This window comes from Scyliorhinus canicula, chromosome 6 (assembly GCF_902713615.1).
Source record: "Scyliorhinus canicula chromosome 6, sScyCan1.1, whole genome shotgun sequence".
NCBI classification, from domain to species: domain Eukaryota; kingdom Metazoa; phylum Chordata; class Chondrichthyes; order Carcharhiniformes; family Scyliorhinidae; genus Scyliorhinus; species Scyliorhinus canicula.
Genome location: NC_052151.1, coordinates 21007797 through 21032121, shown reverse-complemented (window position 1 = coordinate 21032121; position 24325 = coordinate 21007797). Strand labels below are relative to the sequence as shown.

General features: G+C 50.2%; 1 protein-coding gene across 1 annotated transcript in view; it reads right to left on the bottom strand.

Moving 5' to 3' along the window:
• LOC119967028 overlaps positions 1-1929 on the bottom strand; it is a 29239-nt gene extending 27310 nt beyond the window's left edge. The window contains exons 1-2 of the mRNA XM_038799030.1: positions 1703-1929; positions 216-345 (exon numbers count right to left, since the gene is read on the bottom strand). Of these exons, the coding sequence (XP_038654958.1) occupies positions 216-345; positions 1703-1834 (262 nt within the window). The 5' untranslated portion in view covers positions 1835-1929. The remainder of the gene's footprint in view (positions 1-215; positions 346-1702) is intronic.
• Positions 1930-24325: the final 22396 nt, after the last annotated feature.

Genomic DNA, 24325 nt, shown 5'->3' with positions numbered 1-24325 from the left:
ATTCCGTTGTTACTGTGAAGGAACATAGAACATAGAACATAGAACGATACAGCGCAGTACAGGCCCTTCGGTCCACGATGTTGCACCGACATGAGAAGTCAAAAACTAAAGGCTATCTAACCTACACTATGCCATTATCATCCATATGCTTATCCAATAAACTTTTAAATGCCCTCAATGTTGGCGAGTGCACTACTGTAGAACATCTGACATACCTGCAGAATTATTAAAATATAGATAAGTGAAAAGTTTCCCCAGGCCGACCTCCAGTGCATGTTCCATATCCATTCCAGAAACCTCCGTTTCAACCAATTGGTGGCTTTTGAATTTCATTACATCATAACTCTAAGATTAGAAGAGAAAATCGATTACGATATGACAACTGAACTAACACCAAAATAGATCAGTGTTGAGAGGATTGTCCTCAGTTCCAAGGTGTGGTCACAGTATTCATGTCCTGGATGGACTGACCATGTAAAAGATTTCGGAGTTTTGATGGAATTGTTGGCATCAGCACTTCCAGATTAATTTTGATTCCTCTCTCACTTTGTCAACTTTAGTGTTCTGCACTCTGGGCCTTGTCCCTTCCCCATTTTTAAAAAACAATAAACATACATAGTGAAAAGTTTGTTGACGTTTTCCTACACTGAATCAATACAATGAACACATTCCCAGTTTTGTAACCCCCACAAGACCCATGGGGACAACCCGCCCAATCTACCTGTGGGGCACGTGGATTATGAGCTCGCCCGGTGAGGGGTGGAGGCCCATTAATTTAATAAGATAAAAGGTGGCCTAGGAAGAAACCGGCATCTTCAGATGGTCCTGGCTGGGATGAGCTGTGCACTTCACTTAGCTTAGCTGAAGGAGCTGAGTAAAATATACCCATGTTTACTGATGATACAAATCTAGCTGGGAATGTCAGCTGTAAGCAGAACACAAAGAAGCCCACAGGTACAGGCAGGATGGGTAAATGGACAATACCTTGCCGGACAGAGATGGCAATACTGCACAGCCCGATCCACCAGCTGTTAAGAAGGGGCACCAGTGGGTATGCCCCCCCCCCCCCCCCCCCCACCGCACCAGAAGAGATTCATGGAGATGAAACAGAGATTTCCCTCTAAGAAATTGCTCACCCATTTCAAACCAGCCAAGTTGCTTCTACTCACATGTGACACTTCCCCTTACGGAGTGGGGGCCGTGTTTGCGCATCGAATGTGCGACGGATTGGAACAGCCTATCACATTCGCGTCCTGCACACTGGCTGACGAGAGCACAATTATGCGCAAATTGAGAAGATACAATTTAGTGACATTAAGTCTGTTATAAGTTTCCTTTCAGAAAGTGGGTTTGATTCAGTGAATACAGAAGGAGCTGGAACAATCCCCAAGTGTACATTCCTTCACATTGTCTCACTAACTCATCCCAGTTCCCATACCGACCCATCTCTTGATCCGCTGCTGGAGAAGTAATCCCTGATATTTTCCTTACTACTCTACCTGGTAGTGAAGACCAATCAGGCGATGGCAACTCCTGTATAAAATGTTAATAAGAGCCGAGGACCGATTCCAGTCCAGTCTCATGTCTCAGGGTTGGCGTGTGAGCTGTCGCAGCGCCGCACATGTACCCCAAAAAACAGGCATTAAATAATTTGTACTGGTCCAAACAATAGAGAATGCGGTAAACTCTGAACTATACTTACCCCGCTCTGAATTACGAAAATGGGTTTAAAGCAGTCAACTTCTTCACAGAGGTCGAGCACCTTGTCTACCGCATTCTGTGCAGCGAGTTGGTTCCAGAAGAGGACAGACACGGTTAAGAAGATTCTCAGCATCTTGGTGTCGGCTCAGATCACTGGTGAAGCCACTGAATGACTCTCAGCACCTTCAGCTCGATCTGCAGTTTGAGCAGAGAGCTCAGAGATTTTTATCCTGTTTTAGGGAGATGATTTTGAATAAAGTTTAGCTACAGGCATGAACATCATGCATTGAAGAAATGCCCCAGATAATTAACTATGGAAATGTTTCTTCGTCCCAAATGTGATGAATTTAGAAATCATTAACCATGTGAGTGCTGGTTGCTGGGAAGTCTGCACTGTCCGCGGCAGCTATTTCATTATTAGTTCCAATTCACATACTCAGGATTGACCTCCCTGTTTGCAAGGTGAGTGGAATGGAAGATTCTGGTGTTAGTGACCCAGCAGAAACCAATTTCATATTTGGGTTTCATATCCGCTCAATTTTATTTGCTGGGTTTCCTGCACCGGCAGCAACTGTGAACAGAGTGACCATGCTGCACTCCAACCACGGCACAGACCACTATTTCCTCAGTGCGTTGGTCAGGCTGCTGTGCCTCCCACATTTCACATTGTTTCTCTTTCATCTCCCCTTTTCCAAGACTGGCTGAGGTACATTGTCATTGTGTCATAATCATAACAGCACTTACGAGGTGGCAATGATTAAACTCCCCGTGAACTTCGCCGAGTATCCCCTCCCCCCCGTGAAAGGGGACGGGAACCCGAAATAATGTATAGTTATGGTCTGTATCAGGTCGGCCAGTTCTGGTACCAATAGGAGAGACTCGGTGAGGGGGCTGGATTCTCCATTTCTGAGACTAAGTGTTGATTCGTGGAGTTTCCCGACAGCAAATCTGGTACAAATATGTAAACAGATTATGGAAAGATGTAGGAGCAACAGGGTGGTGGTGATAGGAGGAGATTTTAATTTTCCCAACATTGACTGGGATACACTTAGTGTCAGAGATCTAGATGGAGCAGAATTTGTAAGGAACATCCAGGAGGGTTTTCCAGAGCAGTATGTAAATAGTCCAACTCGGGAAGGGGGCATACTGGACCTGGTGTTGGGGAATGAGCCTGGCCAGGTGGTTGAAGTTTCAGTCGGGGATTATTTTGGGAATAGTGATCATAATGCCGTAAGTTTTAGAATACTCATGGACAAAGACGAGAGTGGTCCTAAAGGAAGAGTGCTAAATTGGGGGAAGGCCAACCACACCAAAATTTGGCAGGAGCTGGGGAATGTGGATTGGTAGCAGCTGTTTGAAGGTAAATCCACATTTGATATGTGGGAGGCTTTTAAAGAGAGGTTGATTAGAGTACAGGACAGACGTGTCTCTGTGAAAATGAAGGATAGAAATGGCAAGATTAGGGAACCACGGATGACAGGTGAAATTGTGAGACTAGCTAAGAGGAAAAAGGAAGCATACATAAGGTCTAGGCGACTGAAGACATACGAAGCTTTGGAAGAATATCAAGAATGTAGGATCAATCTGAAATGAGGAATCAAGAGGATTAAAAGGGGTCATGAAATATCTTTAGCGAACAGAGTAAAGGAAAATCCCAAAACCTTTTATTTATATATAAGGAGCAAGAGGGTAACTAGAGAAAGGGTTGGCCCACTCAAGGACAAAGAAGGAAAGTTATGCGTGGAGTCAGGGAAGATGGGTGAGATTCTTAACGAGTACTTTGCATCGGTATTCATCGAGGAGAGGGACATGACGGATGTTGAGGTTAGGGATAGATGTTTGATTACTCTAGGTCAAGTCGGCATAAAGAGGGAGGATGTTTTGGGTATTCTAAAAGGCATTAAGGTGGATAAGTCCCCAGGTCCGGATGGGATCTATCCCAGGTTACTGAGGGAAGTGAGAGAGGAAATAGCTGGGGCCTCAACAGATATCTTTGCAGTATCCTTGAACACGGGTGAGGTACCGGAGGACTGGCGAATTGCTAATGTTGTCCCCTTGTTTAAGAAGGGTAGCAAGGATAATCTGGGTAATTATAGACCGGTGAGCCTGACGTCAGTGGTAGGGAAGCTGCTGGAGAAGATACTGAGGGATAGGATCTATTCCCATTTGGAAGAAAATGGGCTTATCAGTGATAGGCGACAATGTTTTTTGCAGGGAAGGTCATGTCTTACCAACTTAATAGAATTCTTTGAGGAAGTGACAAAGTTGATTGATGAGGGAAGGGCTGTAGATGTCATATACATGGACTTCAGTCAGGCATTTGATAAGGTTCCCCATGGTAGGCTGATGGAGAAAGTGAAGTCTCATGGGGTCCAGGGTGTACTAGCTAGATGGATAAAGAACTGGCTGGGCAGCAAGAGACAGAGAGTAGTAGTGGAAGGGAGTTTCTCAAAATGAAGAACTGTGACCAGTGGTGTTCCACAGGGATCTGTGCTGGGACCACTGTTGTTTGTGATATACATAAATGATCTGGAGGAAGGTATAGGTAGTCTGATTAGCAAGTTTTCAGATGACATTAAGATTGGTGGAGTAGCAGATAGTGAAGGGGACTATCAGAGAATACAGCAGAATATAGATACATTGGAGAGTTGGGCGGAGAAATGGCAGTTGGAGTTCAATCCGGGCAAATGCGAGGTGATGCATTTTGGAAGAAATGAGATGAAAATAGCTTATTGCCACAAGTAGGCTTCAAATGAAGTTACTGTGAAAAGCCCCTAGTCGCCACATTCCGGCGCCTGTTCAGGGAGGCTGGTATGGGAATTCAAGATCCAATTCAAGAGAGAACTATACAGTAAATGTAAAAGCCCTGTGGAAAATTGATGTACAGAGAGATCTGGGTGTTCAGGTCCATTGTACCCTGAAGGTGGCTGCGCAGGTCGATGGAGTGGTCAAGAAGGCATACGGCATGCTTTCCTTCATCGGGAGGGGTATTGAGTACAAGAGTTGGCACGTCATGTTACAGTTGTATAATTATGTGGAGATGCTGGCGTTGGACTGGGGTGAGCACAGTAAGAAGTCTTACAACACCAGGTTAAAGTCCACCAGGTTTGTTTCAAACACGAGCTTTTGGAGCACTGCTCCTTCAACACTTGGAACACTTCAGCAGTCAAGGGCATTCAGCCTCTGATCTCCGGGTAAGCGTTCTCCAAGGCGGCCTTCAGGACATATGACAACGCAGAATTGCCGAGCAGAAACTTATAGCTAAGTTCCGCACGCATGAGTGCGGCCTCAACCGGGATCTTGGATTCATGTCGCATTACATTCACCCTCCCACCATCTGGCCTGGGCTTGCGAAATCCTACCAACTGTCCTGGCTTGAGACAATTCACACCTCTTTAACCTGGGATCATCCCCTATCTCTGGATCTGTAACGATTTGATTACCCGCAAATGCTCGCATTCCAAGCATTGTCTGGCATCTCTGACATTGTCTATATAAATATTTCTGGAACATACCTCTCCATTCACCTGAGGAAGGAGCAGTGCTCCGAAAGCTCGTGTTTGAAACAAGCCTGTTGGACTTTAACCTGGTGTTGTATGACTTCTTACAGTTGTATAAGACTTTGGTTCGGCCACATTTGGAATACTGCGTACAGTTCTGGTCACCACATTACCAAAAGGATGTGGATGCTTTGGAGAAGATGCAGAGGAGGTTCACCAGGATGTTGCCTGGTATGGAGGGCGCTAGTTATGAAGAAAGGTTGAGTAGATTAGGATTATTTTCATTAGAAAGATGGAGGTTGAGGGGGGACCTCATTGAGGTCGACAAAATCATGAGAGGTATGGACAGGGTGGATAGCAAGAAGCTTTTTCCCTGAGTGGGGGACTCAATCACTAGGGGTCACGAATTCAACGTAAGAGGGGAAAAGTTTAAGGGAGATATGCATGGAAAGTTCTTTACGCAGAGGGTGGTGGGTGCCTGGAACGCATTGCCGGCGGAGGTGGTAGAGGCGGGCACGATAGCATCATTTGAAAATGAAATGAAAATTGCTTATTGTCGCGAGTAGGCTTCAATTAAGTTACTGTGAAAAGCCGCTAGTCACAACATTCCGCCGCCTGTTCGGGGAGGTTGGTACAGGAATTGAACCGTGCTGCTGGCCTGCCTTGGTCTGCTTTAAAAGCCAGTGATTTAGCTCAGTGTGTTAACCAGCCCCTATCATTATTTAAGATGTATCTAGACAGATACATAAATGGGCAGGGAGCAGAGGGATACAGATCCTTAGAAAATAGGCGACAGTTTTAGATAGAGGATCTGGATCGCCGCAGGCTTGGAGGGCCGAAGGGCCTGTTCCTGTGCTGTAATTTTTCTTTGTTCTTTGTTCTTTGGCACCGCACCTGGACCGATTCTGCTGCTGTTGAGGGACCTGCACCGGCACCACGTGGAACACAATCAATCCCAATGGGAAACGGTGCCGGATTCACTGGGCCCGTGATTGACACTCAGGAAGCTGACAAGTTGCAGCCGCAGATGCACACTGCACTCCCCACACACACCATCCCAGCCAACAAAGTGGCAGTAAGACGCACGGCCCAATGATTTATGCACACCAAGCTGGAAACCCTCCCGGGCGTCATGGAGGAGACACGGATCACCCTGTATCCCAGCCCTGGAAGGAGGTGCCAACTGCTGCCATTCACTGTGCCTGGGCACAAGGGCAGAGGTGGTCAGCGCCGTAGGCAACTCTGTCCGGACCGGCCAGCAGTGCCGGAAAAACCACATAACCTCCTCAGGGTCTCCAGGGTGAGTAGGTAGAACTGTTACCCTGGCACTGACCCGTGTTCCACACACCCGTAACCCCACTACCCCCAACCCAGAGTGCCGCAGAATCACCATCCTGCACCAGATCCTGGAACCCACGCCGGGCTCCAGAGCCCATGGCCGGGTGCCCTGGCCACTGAGGCCACCAGCTACCCACTCCCTGGGCTTCATGTGTCTGTCTGTCTAACACCGTCATTTTCTGTTTGCCCCCCCCCCAGCCCCAAGGAGAAGGCCGCCCATAGTTGTCAGGAGCGGAGACAACTGGAAGGGGACAGCCAGACCTGCAGCCCCTGCCCCTGGCGGATCTTGTGGGCTGAACAAGGCCAACGCCATGCCACCGGGACACCTGAGCATCAGACCCATCCAGGCCAGGTCGCCCCATAAGATGGCCGCTAACAGGGACCCAGGTCGCAGGGCGGGAATTGCTCCAGCACATAGTCCCTCTGCTGCGCGATGTTGTGGAGGACGCAGCAGGCCACCACAATACGGGTGACCCTCTGAGCGTCATACTGGAGGACTCTGCAGAGCGGTCCAGGCACCTGAAGCATACCTTCAGGAAGCTGAACACCATTCGATCACGCACGTGGCCGCTGTATGGGTGTCCTTGTATCGGGTCTCCGCATCAGTCTGTGGCCACTGGATAGGTGTCATCAGCTACGGCCGCAGTGGATAACCCTTGTCTCCCAGGAGCCAAGCTCCCAGCCAAGGGGGCCGGTCCATTTCAGTTTGTGTAGAGCAGCCTGTCATCAGCAGGAAGGCCACCGTGAAGCGACCAGCAGAAAGGCCACCATGCAGCGACCAGCAGAAATGCCACCATGCAGCGACCAGCAGGAAGGTCACCTTGCAGCGACCAGCAGGAATGCCACCATGCAGCGACCAGCAGGAATGCCACCATGCAGCGACAGCAGGAAGGCCACCGTGCAGCGACCAGCAGGAAGGCCACCATGCAGCGACAGCAGGAAGGCCACCGTGCAGCGACCAGCAGGAAGGCCACCATGCAGCGACCAGCAGGAATGCCACCATGCAGCGACAGCAGGAAGGCCACCTTGCAGCGACCAGCAGGAATGCCACCATGCAGCGACAGCAGGAAGGCCACCATGTAGCGACCAGCAGGAAGGCCACCATGTAGCGACCAGCGGGAAGGTCACCTTGCAGCAACCAGCAGGAAGGCCACCATGCAGCGACCAGCAGGAAGGCCACCATGCAGCGTCCAGCGGGAAGGTCACCTTGCAGCAACCAGCAGGAAGGCCACCATGCAGCGATCAGCAGGAAGGCCACCATGCAGAGACCAGCAGGAAGGCCACCATGCAGCGACCAGCAGGAAGGCCACGATGAAGCGACCAGCAGGAAGGCCACCTTCTGCCGACCAGCAGGAAGGCCACCATGCAGCGACAGCAGGTAGGCCACCATGCAGCGACCAGCAGGAAGGCCACCATGCAGCGACCAGCAGGAAGGCCACCATGCAGCGACCAGCAGGAAGGTCACCATGCAGCGATCAGCAGGTAGGCCACTGTGCAGCGACCAGCAGGAAGGCCACCATGCAGCGAATATCAGGAAGGCCACCATGCAACGATCAGCAGGTAGGCCACTGTGCAGCGACCAGCAGGTAGGCCACCATGCAGCGACCAGCAGGAAGGCCACCATGCAGCGACCAGCAGGAAGGCCACCATACAGCGACCAGCAGGAAGGCCACCATGCAGCGACTATCAGGAAGGCCACCATGCAGCGACCAGCAGGAAGGCCACCATGCAGCGATCAGCAGGAAGGCCACCATGCAGCGACCAGCAGGAAGGCCACTTAGCAGCGACCACCAACCTTGGCCATCCAGTCACACCTTTCCACTCCACACCCAGGTCCCTCCTGTCACACTGCCCCACCCACACCCAGGCCCCTTCTGTCACACCTTCCCACTCCGCACCCAGGGCACTCCTGTCACACTGCCCCACCCACACGCAGGCCCCTCCTGTCACACCTTCCTACCCCACACCCAGGGCACTCCTCTCACACCTTCCCACCCCACACTCGGGGCTCTCCTGTCACACCTTCCCACCCCACACCCAGGGCCCCTCCTGTCACACCTTCCCACACCACACCCGGGCCTCTCCTGTCACACCTTCCCACTCCGCACCCAAGGCCCTCCTGTCACACTGCCCCACCCACACCCAGTCCGCTCCTGTCACACCTTCCCACCCCACACCCAGGGCCCTCCTGTCCCGCCTTCCCACCCACACACAGGGCGCCTGTGTGTCCCGCCTGTCTCTCCTCTCGCGCTGTTTTGAATGTCCCGGCTGTCTTACCTCTCGCGCTCTTTTCAATGTCCCGGCTGTCTCTCCTCTCGCGCTCTTTTCAATGTCCCGGCTGTCTTACCTCTCGCGCTGTTTTCAATGTCCCGACTGTCTCTCATCTCGCGCTGTTTTGAATGTCCCGGCTGTCTTACCTCTCGCGCTCTTTTCAATATCCTGACTGTCTATCCTCTCGCGCTCTTTTCAATGTCCTGGCTGTCTTACCTCTCGCGCTGTTTTCAATGTCCCGGCTGTCTTACCTCTCGCGCTCTTTTCAATGTCCCGGCTGTCTCTCCTCTCGCGCTGTTTTGAATGTCCCGGCTGTCTCTCCTCTCGCGCTGTTTTCAATGTCCCAGCTGTCTTACCTCTCACGCTCTTTTCAATGTCCCGACTGTCTCTCCTCTCGCGCTCTTTTCAATGTCCCGGCTGTCTTACCTCTCGCGCTCTTTTCAATGTCCCGGCTGTCTTACCTCTCGCGCTCTTTTCAATGTCCCGGCTGTCTTACCTCTCGCGCTCTTTTCAATGTCCCGACTGTCTCTCCTCTCGCGCTGTTTTGAATGTCCCGGCTGTCTTACCTCTCACGCTCTTTTCAATGTCCCGACTGTCTATCCTCTCGCGCTGTTTTGAATGTCCCGGCTGTCTTACCTCTCGCGCTCTTTTCAATGTCCCGGCTGTCTCTCCTCTCGCGCTGTTTTCAATGTCCCGGCTGTCTTACCTCACGCGCTCTTTTCAATGTCCCGGCTGTCTCTCCTCTCGCGCTGTTTTGAATGTCCCGGCTGTCTCTCCTCTCGCGCTGTTTTCAATGTCCCAGCTGTCTTACCTCTCACGCTCTTTTCAATGTCCCGACTGTCTTTCCTCTCGCGCTGTTTTCAATGTCCCGGCTGTCTTACCTCTCGCGCTCTTTTCAATGTCCCGGCTGTCTTACCTCTCGCGCTCTTTTCAATGTCCCGGCTGTCTTACCTCTCGCGCTGTTTTCAATGTCCCGACTGTCTCTCCTCTCGCGCTGTTTTCAATGTCCCGGCTGTCTTACCTCTCACGCTCTTTTCAATGTCCCGACTGTCTATCCTCTCGCGCTGTTTTGAATGTCCCGGCTGTCTTACCTCTCGCGCTCTTTTCAATGTCCCGGCTGTCTCTCCTCTCGCGCTGTTTTCAATGTCCCGGCTGTCTTACCTCTCGCGCTCTTTTCAATGTCCCGGCTGTCTCTCCTCTCGCGCTGTTTTGAATGTCCCGGCTGTCTCTCCTCTCGCGCTCTTTTCAATGTCCCGGCTGTCTCTCCTCTCGCGCTGATTTCAATGTCCCGGCTGTCTTACCTCTCGCGCTCTTTTCAATGTCCCGGCTGTCTCTCCTCTCGCGCTGTTTTGAATGTCCAGGCTGTCTCTCCTCTCGCGCTGTTTTCAATGTCCCAGCTGTCTTACCTCTCACGCTCTTTTCAATGTCCCGACTGTCTCTCCTCTCGCGCTCTTTTCAATGTCCCGGCTGTCTTACCTCTCGCGCTCTTTTCAATGTCCCGGCTGTCTTACCTCTCGCGCTCTTTTCAATGTCCCGGCTGTCTTACCTCTCGCGCTGTTTTCAATGTCCCGACTGTCTCTCCTCTCGCGCTGTTTTGAATGTCCCGGCTGTCTTACCTCTCACGCTCTTTTCAATGTCCCGACTGTCTATCCTCTCGCGCTGTTTTGAATGTCCCGGCTGTCTTACCTCTCGCGCTCTTTTCAATGTCCCGGCTGTCTCTCCTCTCGCGCTGTTTTCAATGTCCCGGCTGTCTTACCTCTCGCGCTCTTTTCAATGTCCCGGCTGTCTCTCCTCTCGCGCTGTTTTGAATGTCCCGGCTGTCTCTACTCTCGCGCTGTTTTCAATGTCCCAGCTGTCTTACCTCTCACGCTCTTTTCAATGTCCCGACTGTCTCTCCTCTCGCGCTCTTTTCAATGTCCTGGCTGTCTTACCTCTCGCGCTCTTTTCAATGTCCCAGCTGTCTCTCCTCTCGCGCTCTTTTCAATGTCCTGGCTGTCTCTCCTCTCGCGCTGTTTTGAATGTCCCGGCTGTCTTACCTCTCGCGCTGTTTTCAATGTCCCAGCTGTCTCTCCTCTCGCGCTCTTTTCAATGTCCTGGCTGTCTCTCCTCTCGCGCTCTTTTCAATGTCCTGGCTGTCTTACCTCTCGCGCTCTTTTCAATGTCCCAGCTGTCTCTCCTCTCGCGCTGTTTTCAATGTCCTGGCTGTCTCTCCTCTCGCGCTCTTTTCAATGTCCCGACTGTCTCTCCTCTCGCGCTCTTTTCAATGTCTCGGCTGTCTCTCCTCTCGCGCTGTTTTCAATGTCCCGGCTGTCTCTCCTCTCGCGCTCTTTTCAATGTCCCGACTGTCTCTCCTCTCGCGCTGTTTTCAATGTCCCGACTGTCTCTCCTCTCGCGCTCTTTTCAATGTCCCGGCTGTCTTACCTCTCGCGCTCTTTTCAATGTCCCGACTGTCTCTCCTCTCGCGCTGTTTTGAATGTCCCGGCTGTCTTACCTCTCGCGCTCTTTTCAATGTCCCGACTGTCTCTCCTCTCGCGCTCTTTTCAATGTCCTGGCTGTCTTACCTCTCGCGCTGTTATCAATGTCCCGGCTGTCTTACCTCTCGCGCTCTTTTCAATGTCCCGGCTGTCTCTCCTCTCGCGCTGTTTTGAATGTCCCGGCTGTCTTACCTCTCGCGCTCTTTTCAATGTCCCGGCTGTCTCTCCTCTCGCGCTGTTTTGAATGTCCCGGCTGTCTCTCCTCTCGCGCTGTTTTCAATGTCCCAGCTGTCTTACCTCTCGCGCTCTTTTCAATGTCCCGGCTGTCTCTCCTCTCGCGCTGTTTTGAATGTCCCGGCTGTCTTACCTCTCGCGCTGTTTTGAATGTCCCGGCTGTCTTACCTCTTGCGCTCTTTTCAATGTCCCGCCTGTCTCTCCTCTCGCGCTGTTTTGAATGTCCCGGCTGTCTTACCTCTCGCGCTCTTTTCAATGTCCCCTTCCACTTCTTTGGTAAATCACGGTTCCCTCGCTCTACCCTTTCCTCCCTGTCTGACTGGTACGTATTGATCAAGAACACGCAATAGCTGTTCCTTGAACAAGCTCCACATATCCAGTGTGCCCAACCCTTGCAGTCTACTTCTCCAAACTACACATCCTAAGTCATGTCTAATGGCATCATAATTGCCCTTCCCCCAGCTATAACTCTTGCCCTGCGGGGTATACTTATCCCTTTCCATCACTAATGTAAAGGTCACCGAATTGTGGTCACTGTCTCCAAAGTGTTCACCTACCTCCAGATCTAACACCTGCCCTAGTTCATTACTCAAAACCAAATCCAAAGTGGCCTCACCTCTTGTTGGCCTGTCAACATATTGTGTCAGAAAACCCTCCTGCACACATTGTACAAAGAACGACCCATCCAATGTACTCGAACTATATCTTTTCCAGTCAATATTAGGAAAGTTAAAGTCTCCCATAACAACTACCCTGTTACTTTCACTCTTTTCCAGAATCATCTTCGCCATCCTTTCCTCTACATCTCTAGAACTATTAGGTGGCCTATAGAAAACTCCCAGCAGTGTGACCTCTCCATTCCTGTTTCTAACCTCAGCCCATACTACCTCGGAAGAAGAGTCCCCATCTTGCATCCTTTCTTCCACCGTAATACTGTCCTTGACTAGCAGCACCACACCTCCCCCTCTTTTGCCCCCTTCTCTGACCTTACTAAAACATGACACAAAAATTGTTGGAGTTGGGGATAGTGAAGAGAATTGTCAGAGGACACAGCAAGATATAAAGTGATTGGAGTCATGGGTGGAGAAATGGCAAATGGAGTTTAATCCGGACAAGTGTGAGGTAATGCATTTTGGAAGGTCCAATGCATGTAAGAATTACACAGTAAATGGTGGAACTCTTGTGAGTACTGACAGGCAGAGAGATGTGGACGTGCATGTCCAGCGATCACTGAAAGTGACAACATACATGGATAAGGTGGTCCAGAAGGCAGAAGGCATGCTGGCCTTCGTCGGTCGGGGCATTAAATATAAAATTGGCAAGTCATGTTGCAGCTGTACAGGACCTCAGTTTGGCCTCATTTGGAATATTGTGGACAATTCTGGTCGACACACTACCAGAAGCATGTGGATGCTTTGGAGAGGGTACAGAAGCGGTTTACTAGGATGTTGCCTGGTATGGAGGGCATTAGCTGTGAGGAGAGGTTAGATATGCAAGAGAGGAAATTGCTGAAACCGTGACAGAAATCTTTGGATCCTTACTGTCTTCAGGTGATCTCCCGGAGGACTGGAGAATAGCCAATGTTGTTCCTTTGTTTAAGAAGGGTAGCAAGGATAATCCAGGGAACTACAGGCTGGTGAACCTTACGTCAGTGGTAGGATAATTACTGGAGAGAATTCTTCGAGACAGGATCTACTCCCATTTGGAAGCAAATGGACGTATTAGCGAGAGGCAGCATGGTTTTGTAAAGGGGAGGTGGTGTCTCACTAACTTGATAGAGTTTTTCGAGGAGGTCACAAAAATGATTGATGCAGGTAGAGCAGTGGATGTTGTCTATCTGGACTTCAGTAAGGCCTTTGACAAGGTCGCACACGGCAGACTGGTACAAAAGGTGAAGTCACACGGGATCAGGGGTGAGCTGGCAAGATGGATACAGAACTGGTTAGGTCATAAAAGGCAGAGAGAAGCAATGGAAGGGTGCTTTTCTAATTGGAGGGCTGTGACTAGTGGTGTTCTGCAGGGATCAGTGTTGGTACCTTTGCTGTTCGTAGTATATATAAATAATTCGCAGGAAAATGGTCTGATTAGTAAGTTTGCAGACGACACAATGGTTGGTGGAATTGTGGAGAGCGATGAGGACTGTCAGAAGATACAGCAGGATTTAGATCATCTGGAGACTTGGGCGGTGAGATGGAAGATGGAGTTTAATGTGGACAAATGTGAGGTAATGCATTTTGGGAGGTCTAATACAGGTAGGGAATATACAGTAAATGGTAGAACCCTCAAGAGTATTGAAAGTCAGAGAGATATAGGTGTACAGGTCCACAAGTCACTGAAAGGGGCAACACAGGTGGAGAAGGTAGTCAAGAAGGCATACGGCATGCTTGCCTTCATTGGCCGGGGCATTGAGTTTAAAAATTGGCAAGTCATGTTGCAGCTGTATGGAACCTTAGTTAGGCCACACTTGGAGTATAGTGTTCAATTCTGGTTGCTACACTACCAGAAGGATGTGGAGGCTTTAGAGAGGTTGCAGAAGAGATTTACCAGGATGTTGCCTGGTATGGAGGGCATTAGCTATGAGGATCCATTGAATAAACTTGATTTGTTCTCACTGGAACAACGGAGGTTGAGGGGCGACCTGATAGAGGTCTACAAACTTATGAGGGGCATAGACAGAGTGGATAGTCAAAGACGTTTTCCGAGGGCAGAGTGGTCAATTACTAGGGGGCATAGGTTTAAGGTGTGAGGGGCAAGGTTTAGAAGAGATGTGCAAGGCAAGTTTTTTACACAGAGGGTAGTGGGTGCCTGGAACTCACTGCTGGAGGAGGTGGTGGGAGCAGGGACGATAGTGACGTTTAAGGGGCATCTTGACAAATACATGAAAGGGATGGGAATAGTGGGATACGGACCCTAGAAGTGTAGAAGACTTTAGTTTAGACGGGCAGCATGGTCGGCGCAGGCTTGGAGGGCCGAAGGGCCTGTTCCTGTGCTGTACTTTTCTTTGTTCTTTGTTCTATAACTTTGGTGTGTTCTCACTGGAACAACAGAAATTGAGAGGCGACCTGATAGAGGTCTACAAGATTATGAGTGGTATAGACAGAGTGGATAGTCTGATACTCTTTCCTCGGGTAGGAGAGTCAAGTACTGGGGGACACCGGTTTAAAGTGCGTGGGGAAAAGTTTGGACCAGATGTGCCAGGCAGGTTTTTTACACAGAGGGTGGTAAATATATGGAACGTGCTGACTGGGGAGGTGGTGGGAGCGGGTACGATAGCGGCATTTAAGGGGCATCGAGACAAATATATAAATAAGCTGCTCCATGGCGGACTCAACCCGCGGACCTAGACTGCCAAAATAGTGCCCACATCGGCCGCTCGCCCGACCCGCACCGCCTGCACACATAGCACCCAGTACCGAAAGAGGTCCCCCTTCGCTGCGATCGATCTGCCCCCGACTCTGATGGCCGTGTACTGTGTCCACAGCTGCCTCGCACGTTTCCCAAACGGCAGGACCACATTAGAAACACGACGTCGGGAATTCGTCTGGTGGGAGATGGAGAATAGCGGGTCGGGTCTCAGGCCTGAGATGGTGGATATTCGGCACGGCGTACCTGGGCGGGATTCTCCGACCCCCCTGACGGGCTGGTAAATCGCCGGGGGGCAGCGTGAGCCCCTCTCCCGCCGGCTGCCAAATTGTCCGGCGCCGAAGTTTTGGTGGGGGCGGGAATCACGCCGCGCCAATCAGCGGCCGCTGGCAGCAGCCACCCCGAGCGATTCTCCGGCCTGCAATGGGCCGAGCGGCTGCCCGCATTAGGCCCGTCCCGCCGGAGTAAATTTGACCTGGTACTTACCGGCGAGACCTGACTCTGCTGGTGGACTCCGGGGTCCTCGGGAGGGCACGGGGGGGATCTGGCCCCAATGGGATGCCCACACAGTGGCCTGGCCCGCGATCAGGGAGCACTGATCTGAGGGCGGGCCTGTGTCGTCAGTGTACTCTTTCCCTCCGCACCGGCTGCTGTGGACCTCCGCGATGGCCGGTGTAGAGACGAAGCCCCCTGCGCATGCGCTGGGATTACACCAGCACATGCTGGGGCTCCCGTGCATGCACCAAGTCGTGCCGACCGGCGGAGGCCCTTCGCCGCCGGTTGGCACAGTGCCAAGCCCCTTCCGCACCGGTTGGCGTGGCGCCAACCCCGCCGACGCCAACCTAGCCCCTGAAGGTGCGGAGGAGTCCGCACCTTCCGGGCGGCCCAACGCCAGAGAGGTTCACGCCACTCCTCGGCCCCGGGACTGCCCGTCCCGCCAGGCAGGGGAGAATCCCACCCGTGAAGAGGAATATATTGGTGCAGGCCAATCTAGGCACCCTACAGACAAAAACAGGGGAATGCATAATATGCAACAAAGAAATGGCTGAGCAATGAATGCATACTTTAGCCCTGTCTTCACAAAAGAGGACACAAATCAGATACCAGAAATTTTGGAGAATGAAAGGTTTAGTGAGAGAGAAGAACTGAGGGAGATCAATATTAGTAGAGAAATGATGCTGTGAAAGCTGATGGGATTGAAGGTGGATAAATCCCCAGGGCCTGAGAATCTGCTCCCCAGAGTGCTTAAGGAGGTGGCTCTGGGCAGCACGGTGGCACAGTGGGTTAGCCCTGCAGCCTCACGGCGCTGAGGTCCCAATTTCGATCCCGGCTCTGGGTCACTGTCCGTGTGGAGTTTGCACATTCTCCCCGTGTTTGCGTGGGTTTCGCCCCCACAACCCAAAAATGTGCAAGCTAGGTGGATTGGCCATGCTAAATTGCCCCTTAATTGGAAAAATGATTGGGTACACTAAATTTATTTTTTAAAAAAGGAAGTGGCTCTGGAAATAGTGGATGCATTGGGGTCATCTTCTGCGATTCTATAGACTCTGGAACAGTCCCTGCAGATTGGAGGGTACCTGATCTCACTCTAATATTCAAAAAGGGAAGTCGAGAGAAAGCAGGAAATTATAGGCCAGTAAGTCTAACATCGATAGTGGGGAAAATGATTGAAACCATTATCAAGGATTTCATTGTGGAACATTCAGAAAGCAGTGCCAGGATCAGTCAGAGTCAGCATGGATTTATGAAGGGAAAATCATGCTTGACAAATCTGTTGGAATTGTTTGAAGATGTAACCAGTACAGTTGACAAGGGGGAACCAGTCGATGTGGTATATTTGGACTTTCAGAAGGCGTTTGACAAAGTTCCGCTCAAGAGATTATTGTGCAAAACGAAAGCGCATGGGATTGGGGGAAGTGTATTGAGGTGGATAGAGAGGAAACAAAGAGTAGGAATTATTGGGTCCTTTTCAAATTGGCAAGCAGTAACTAGTGGGGCACCACAGGGATCGGTGCTGGGATCCCAGCTATTCACAATATATATTAATGATTTGGATGAGGGAACAAAATGTAACATCTCAAAGTTTGCAGATGATTCCAAGTTAGGCGGGAGGGTGAATTGTGATGAGGATGCAAGGATCCAACAGCAAGATTCTGGACAGGTTGAGCGAGTGAGCAAATCAATGGCAGATGCAGTATAATTTGGATAAGTGTGAGGTTATTCACTTTGGAAGCAAAAACAGGAAGGCAGATTACTACCTGAATGGTTGTAAATTAGGAGAGTGGAGCGTGCGGCGGGACCTGGGTGTCCTTGTGCACCAGTCGCTGAAGGTAAGCATGCAGGTGCAGCAGGCGATAAAGAAGGCTAATGGGATGTTGGCCTTCATTGCGAGAGGTTTTGAGTATAGAAGCAGGGATGTGTTGCTGCAATTATACAGGGTTTGGTGAGGGCACACCTAGAATATTGTGTACAGTTTTGGTCTCCTTTCCTGACGAAGGGTGTTCTTGCTCTCTCTCTCTCTCGAGTGCAGCGGAAGTTTACCAGGGATGGCGGGACTGTCATATGAGGAGAGATTGACTAGGTTGGCATTGTTCTCGCTGGACTTCAGAAGAATGGGGGGGGGATCTCATAGAGACTTATAAAATTCTAACAGGACTAGACAGGGTAGATGCAGGGATGATGTACCCGATGGGGGTGTGTCCAGAACCAGTGGTCATAGTCTGGGAATTCAGGGTAATCCATTTCGGACAGAAATGAGGAGATATTTCTTCACCCAAAGAGTGGTGAGCCTGTGGAATTCATTACCACAGGACGTAGTTGATACTAAACATTGAATCTACTCATGAGGTGGCTGGATATATCCCTTGGGGAGAATGGGATCAAAGGCTATGGGGAGAAAGCAGATTAGGCTATTGAGTCGGATGATCAGCCATGATCGTGATGAATGGCGGAGCAGGCTCGAAGGGCCGAATGGCCTCCTCCTGCTCCTATCTTCTATGTATCTATTTATCTATGTAACATCCACTGCCGACTCTCATCAATCATCTTCGTCACTTCTTCATATGGCTTCTATTCATATTTCCAAGCCAGTTAATGTTCATTTGCTCCAAATGGAGCTGGATGCGGAAGCTGCCATTTCCAGGGAGGTTCTTATCAAGCAAGGAGTGTATACTTTGGGCGGGATTCTCCGCGAACTGGTGGGGCGGGCCACTTACGGGCCAAGGAGTGGCGTGAACCACTCTGACTTCAGGCCGCCCCGATGGTGCGGAATCCTCCGCACCTTCAGGGGCTAGGCCAGCACGGGAGTGTTTGGCGCCACGCCAAGCGGTGCAGAAGGGCTTGACACCATGGCAACTTGCACCGAAGGGCCTCCGCCTGCCGGCATGAGTTGACGCATGCGTGGGAACGCCAGCGTGTGCTGGCGTCATCCCAGCGCATGCGCAGGGGGTTCTCTGTGCCGGCCATGGCGGAGGTTGACAGCGACCGTTGCGGAGGGAAAGAGTACACTGATGGCACAGGCCCGCCCGCGGATCAGTGGGCCCCGATTGTGGGCTAGGACACCATGGGGGCACCCCCCGTGGCCAGTTCCCCCCGCGTTCCCCCGAGGAATCTGCAGGCCGCACGTGGAGCCAGGTCCTGCCGGTAAGAACCTGTTGTGATTTACGCCGGCTCGACCCGCCGAAAACGGGCAGCCACTCAACCCATCGCGGGCCGGAGAATCGCCGAAGAGGCTGCTGCCAGCGGCCACCGACTGGCGCAGTGCATTTCCCGCCCCCGGCACCGGAGAATTCGGCAGCCAGCGGGGGCGGGATTCACACTGCCCCCCGGCAATTCTCCGACCCGGCGGGGGGTCCGGGAATCCCGCTCAAGGGTCAACATGGCGGCTCATTTGGCCACTGATACAGGGGAGTGGCTGATTATTGTAGTATCTACCCTCACACTGGTGGTTTCTGGGCTCCAGTCAATGCACCTTTCTTTTACTGTTGTGCAAGGAAATGGCCCTCGCCTGTTGGGCCACGATTGGCTACACCAGCTGCAGTTTGATTGGCAGCATATCCTGCAAGGAGGCTCTGGCGGTTTGTGTACGGTACTGAGCAAATTCCCGGAGGTTTCCCAGCCTGCTTTGGGTACCATTAAAGGGGCAGTGGCCAAAATCCCGGTGTGCCAGTAAGCCCAGCACTGATATTTTCATCTTGCCTGGTTTCCTATGCTATAATGGAGATGGTTGAGACCGTTCCTCAGCATTTGGTAAGTTTGAGCATTATTCAGCCAGTGCGCTTGGCTGATTGGGCGGCGCAGGTTGTCCCCGTAATTAAGCCTGATAGGACAGTCTGCCTCTGTGGAGAATAAAAAGGCATGCTTGTTAGGTGGATTGTTCATTCTGAATTCTCCCTCAGCGTACCCGAACAGGTGCCGTAGTGTGGCGACGAGGGGATTTTCATAGAAACATCATTGTTGTATTATTTTGAGCCTACTTGTGACACCAGTAAAGATTATTATTATTATTGAATTGACAGTGGACTAGGCTTCGAGTTCAGACCGTTATCCTTTACCTCACATTGAGCTGGAGCTTGATAAAGCCTCATGGAATTATGTCACAATTTATACACACAAGGGACTTTCTGAATACACCTGACTTCCGTTCAGAGTCTCTCAGGCATGCGCAGTCTTCCAGCGCATCACGGAGAATATCCTGCTTAGTTTGCCCCAGGTTGCGGTTCACTGATTTGGCATGTTAGTCACAGGGGCCACGGAACACAATCATTTCCAGAACCTCAAGGTGGTGTTGAAACGGTTTTCCAAACATGGGGTCCACCTGCACAGGGCGAAGTGCGTGTTTCCCACGAAGGAAGTGATATATTTGTGATATCGGGTGGATTGAGATGGCCGGCACCCGATTCGAGATGGGGAGGAAAATGGCCCCCGCTCCAAGAGACGGCACGGAACTTCGATCTTTCCTTTATTCTGCCGCTTTACTCTGAATTTGGCTATCGCCTCGCCAGCCTCCACTTGCTTTTGAAAAAGCACCAGCCTTGTCTTAGGGCAAGGCTCAGGATATGGCGTCTAACAAGGTGAAATGACCATCGCCTTCTTCAGGAGTGTTGACACATTTTGGCTCCTCAAAACCGTTGTATGTCACGTGCGATGCTTCACCGTATGGTATTGGGGTAGCTTTGTCCAAGCGAATGGACGATGACCGTGACCGTCGGTAGCTGTGCCTCCGGGACGCCAGCTGCGTGACAGAAAATGTGGCCAGATCAAAGAAGAAGGTCTGGCAGTCATATTCGGTGTAAAGGCATTTCACCAATACGGCTATGGTCGCCATTTCTTTATCGTCATTGATCACAGGCCATTGCTCAGCCTCTTCCGTGACGACAAGGCGGTTCTATTTCAAATCCCAGGATGAGGAAGATGAGAATGTTTTGGGAATGTGGTTGCGATTGTATCTCTAATAGACCTGGCGGGCTGAGAGGGGTTTGCAGGAATATCACTGTGTTGTTTTGCAAAAATATGAGTGGGACCACTCAAACAAAAATATTTTAAAAAACATTTAACAACATTTGATTTTAAATGTTTTGTTTTTACAATTGGGAAATAATCCTTCAGATGGAGAGCTGGCCTCACTTCAGCCAGGACCAGTCCCTGGAATGGGGGTCTCCCAGTTTCCCGCAGCTTTCACACAAAGGAGGGGGAACTGGCAGCAATCCCAATCGAGGACATTATCCTGTCAGTACAACCTCTTCCTGTGACATCTGCAATGCAAAGTGTGGAGGGAAGGAGCTCTTGATCCTCCAGAAAATTTGAAGGCGTGAGGAAAGGAGAATGAGACCCGGTTGGCACGGTGGTTAGCACTGCCACCTCACAGCGCCAGGGACCCGGGTTCGATCCCGAACTTGGGTGACAGTCGGTGTGGAGTTTGCACATCCTCCCGTGGCCTGTGTGGGTTTCTTCCGGGTGCTCCGGTATCCTCCTATGGTCCAAAAAGTGCAGGTTATGTGGATTGGCCCCTTAGTGTCCAAAGGTTAGGTGATGTTACGGCTTTGCGGGGGTGTGGGCCTAGGTAGGGTACTCTTTCAGAGGGTCAGTCCAGACTCGGTGGGCCGAATGGCCTTCTTCTGCATTTTTGATAAGGGAATAGATAAATGTTTCCGTGGCTGCAAATGACACTCCAGGACGTTGCCTCCCTGGTGCTACGGTCAAGGATGTCTCTGAGCTGTGACAGGACATTCTGGATGGTGAACAGCCAGTGATTGTGCTGCACATTGGTACAACTGACACATCACAAAAAAAGAGATGAAGTCCTAAAAGCAGAATATAGGGACTGAGGAAGAAAGTTTAGATGTCGGGCCACAAAGGTAGTGATCTCAGGATTACTACCAATGCCACGTGCTAGTCAGAGTAGAAATAGTAGGACGTGTCGCATGAGTACGTGGCTGAAGAGATGGTGCATGGTGTGAGGGGAAGTGTTTCAGATTCCAGGAACATTCGGACCAGTTTTAGGGAATGTGGGACCTGTACAAAACGGACGGGTTACACCTGGGCAGGACCGGTTTAAACACATATGGCTGGGGTGGGTGGGTGGGGGGGTGGGGGGGGGGGGTAGCAATCTATGTATGGATTCAGAGCAGGGGGATTCAAGAACAAGAGACAAAGACAGCAAAGGGAATAAGAAATGTGATAGGCAGAGAAATCAAGGGCCCATAGCAGATAATGGCACTGTAAAAAATAGCAGGGACAGGTTGAGGGACGTTGAAAGGACTAACCTTAACGTTTTGTTCCTGAAAGCTCTGGACATTGAAACTAAAATGGATGAAATAGTGCACAGGTCGATGTAAAGGGATATGATACAGTAGGGATTTTGGAGATGTGGCTCCAAGGTGACCAAGGATAGGAACTAAACATTGAGGGCTCTTCCGTTTTTAGGAAGGACAGGCAGAAAGGGAAAGGTAGTGTAGTTACATTATTGATTAAAGAAGATGTTGCATAAAGTATGAATCTTTTTATAGTCACAAGTAGGCTTTCATTAACACTGCAATGAAGTTACTGTGAAAAGCCGCTAGTCGGCACATTCTGCCGCCTGATCGGGTACACAGAGGGAGAATTCTCAGCTGGTACGGGAATTGAACCCGTGCTGCTGGCCTTGTTCTGCATCACCTATCAGCTTTCTTGCTCACTGAGCTAAACCAGCCCCGCTTGATCCAAGATTGAGGAATGATATTAGCACAGACGATATGAAACCTGTCTGGGTCAAGCTAAGAAACAGCAAGGAGCAAAATACAATTGTAGGGGTGGTGCAATCCATCCAAACTGCAGAGGGAATGGTGGGAATAGCATTAGACAGGAAATCGGAGATGCATGTGATAAAGAAACATTTATGATTATATGTGACTTTAATCTGCATATAGATTGGGTGAGTCAAATTAGCCACAGTACAATAGAGGAGGAAATTCTGGAGTGTGTATTGGATGGTTTTCTGGGCCAAGGTGTTGAGGAACCAACAAGGGAAAAGACCATCATGGGCTGGGTGTGTGCAATGAGAAAGGATTAGTTGGCAATTGAGTTGTGAGAGAACCCTTGAGGATAAGTTGTTGATTCTGAGAGCAGGGTTCTGAATCTCAATAAAGGTAACAATAATGGTATTAGGCATGAGTTGGCAATGTTGGACTGGGAAACATTACTGAAAGGAAGGGCAGTGGAAAGGCAATGGCAGGCATTCAAGGAACGAATCAGTGAACTAAGAAAGTTGTTTATTTCCATTTGGCGCAAGAATAGAAAGGGAACTGTGACCAAACCATGGCTTACAAGGGAAATTAGATATGGTATTAGAGTCAAAGAAGAGGCCTACAAATGCGCAAAGAAAACCATTAGACCTGAGAATTGGGAACAGTTTAAAATTCAGCAAAACGGAACAAGGGTTTGATAAAGAAGGGGACAATACAATATGAAAGGAATCTTGTGGGGAACATAAAAACTTATTGTAAAGGTTTCTATAGGAATGTAAAGAGAAAATGATTGATAAAAATTAATGCAAGCCCCTTACGGTCAGAAACGGGAGAATTCAGGAACGGGGAGCAAATAAATGGCTGAGGAACTAAATTCATACTTTGATTCTGTCTTCACAAAGGAAGACATGAATTATGTACCAGAAGTTTTGAGTAACACAAGGTTTTGTGAGGAGCTGAAGGAAATTAATATTAGTAGGGAAATTATTTGGGGGCAATGAATTGGATTGCAGGTGGGTATATCTCCAGGGCCTGATAAATCCTTAGCTAATTTAACCCCTATATTCAAAAAGGGAGGCAGAGAGAAAAAATGGAGCAATAGACCAGTGAGCCTAACATCGGCAGGGTGGTGGGGGAGGGAGTTGCTGAAGACTATTAACAAGGATTTAGAAATTTAGAAAGCAGTGACAAATCTACTCAAATTCTTTGAAGATGTAACTAGTACAGGGGGGAGGGGGAGCAACCAGAAGTTGTGGGGCACATAGGCACCAACGACATGGCTAAGAAAAGGGATGAGGATCTAAAAAGTGATTTTAGGAAGTTAGGTTGGAAGCTAAGACAAGCAGAGTAGTGATCTCAGGATTGCTACTGGTGCCACGTGCAAGTGAGGCAAGGAACGAGAGAGCGAGTGCAGCTGAACACGTGGCGACAGGGCTGGTGCAGGAGGAAAGGCTTCAGATATGTGGATCATTGGGATACCTTCTGGGGAAGGAGGGACCTGTACAAGGAGCTTCAAGTCAAGAGGAAGAAAGAAGCTTACATAAGGTTGAGGAAGCAAGGATCTGGCACTGCTCTAGAGGGTTACAAGGTAGCCAGGAAGGAACTCAGAAATGGACTTCGGAGAGCTAGAAGGGGCATGAAAATGCCCCGGCAGGAAGGGTTAGGGAAAACCCCAAGGCGTTCTACACTCACGTGAGAAATAAAAGGAAGATCAGAGTGAGAGTAGGGCCGATCAGGGATAGTGGAGGGAACCTGTGCCTTCAGTCTGAGGAGATAGAGGAGGCCCTAAATTAATATTTTGCTTCAGTATTCATGAGAGAGAGGGACCTTGTTGCTCATGAGAACAGTGTGAACCAGGTTAATACACTGGATCAGGTTGATATTAAGAAGGAGGATGTGCTGGAAATTTTGAAAAGCATCAGGATAGATAAGTCCCCTGGGCCTGACGGGATATACCCAAGGTTACTACGGGAAGCGAGGGAGGAGATTGCTGTGCCTTTGGCGATAGTCTTTGTGTCCTCACTCTCCACTGGAGTAGTACCGGATGATTGGAGGGAGGCGAATGTTGTTCCCCTGTTCAAGAAAGGGGATTGGGAAATCCTTGGGAATTACAGACCCATCAGCCTTACATCAGTGATGAGTAAAATATTGGAAAGGATTCTGAGAGCTAGGATTTATGATTATTTAGAAAAACATGGGCGCAATTCTCCGCTGCCCACGA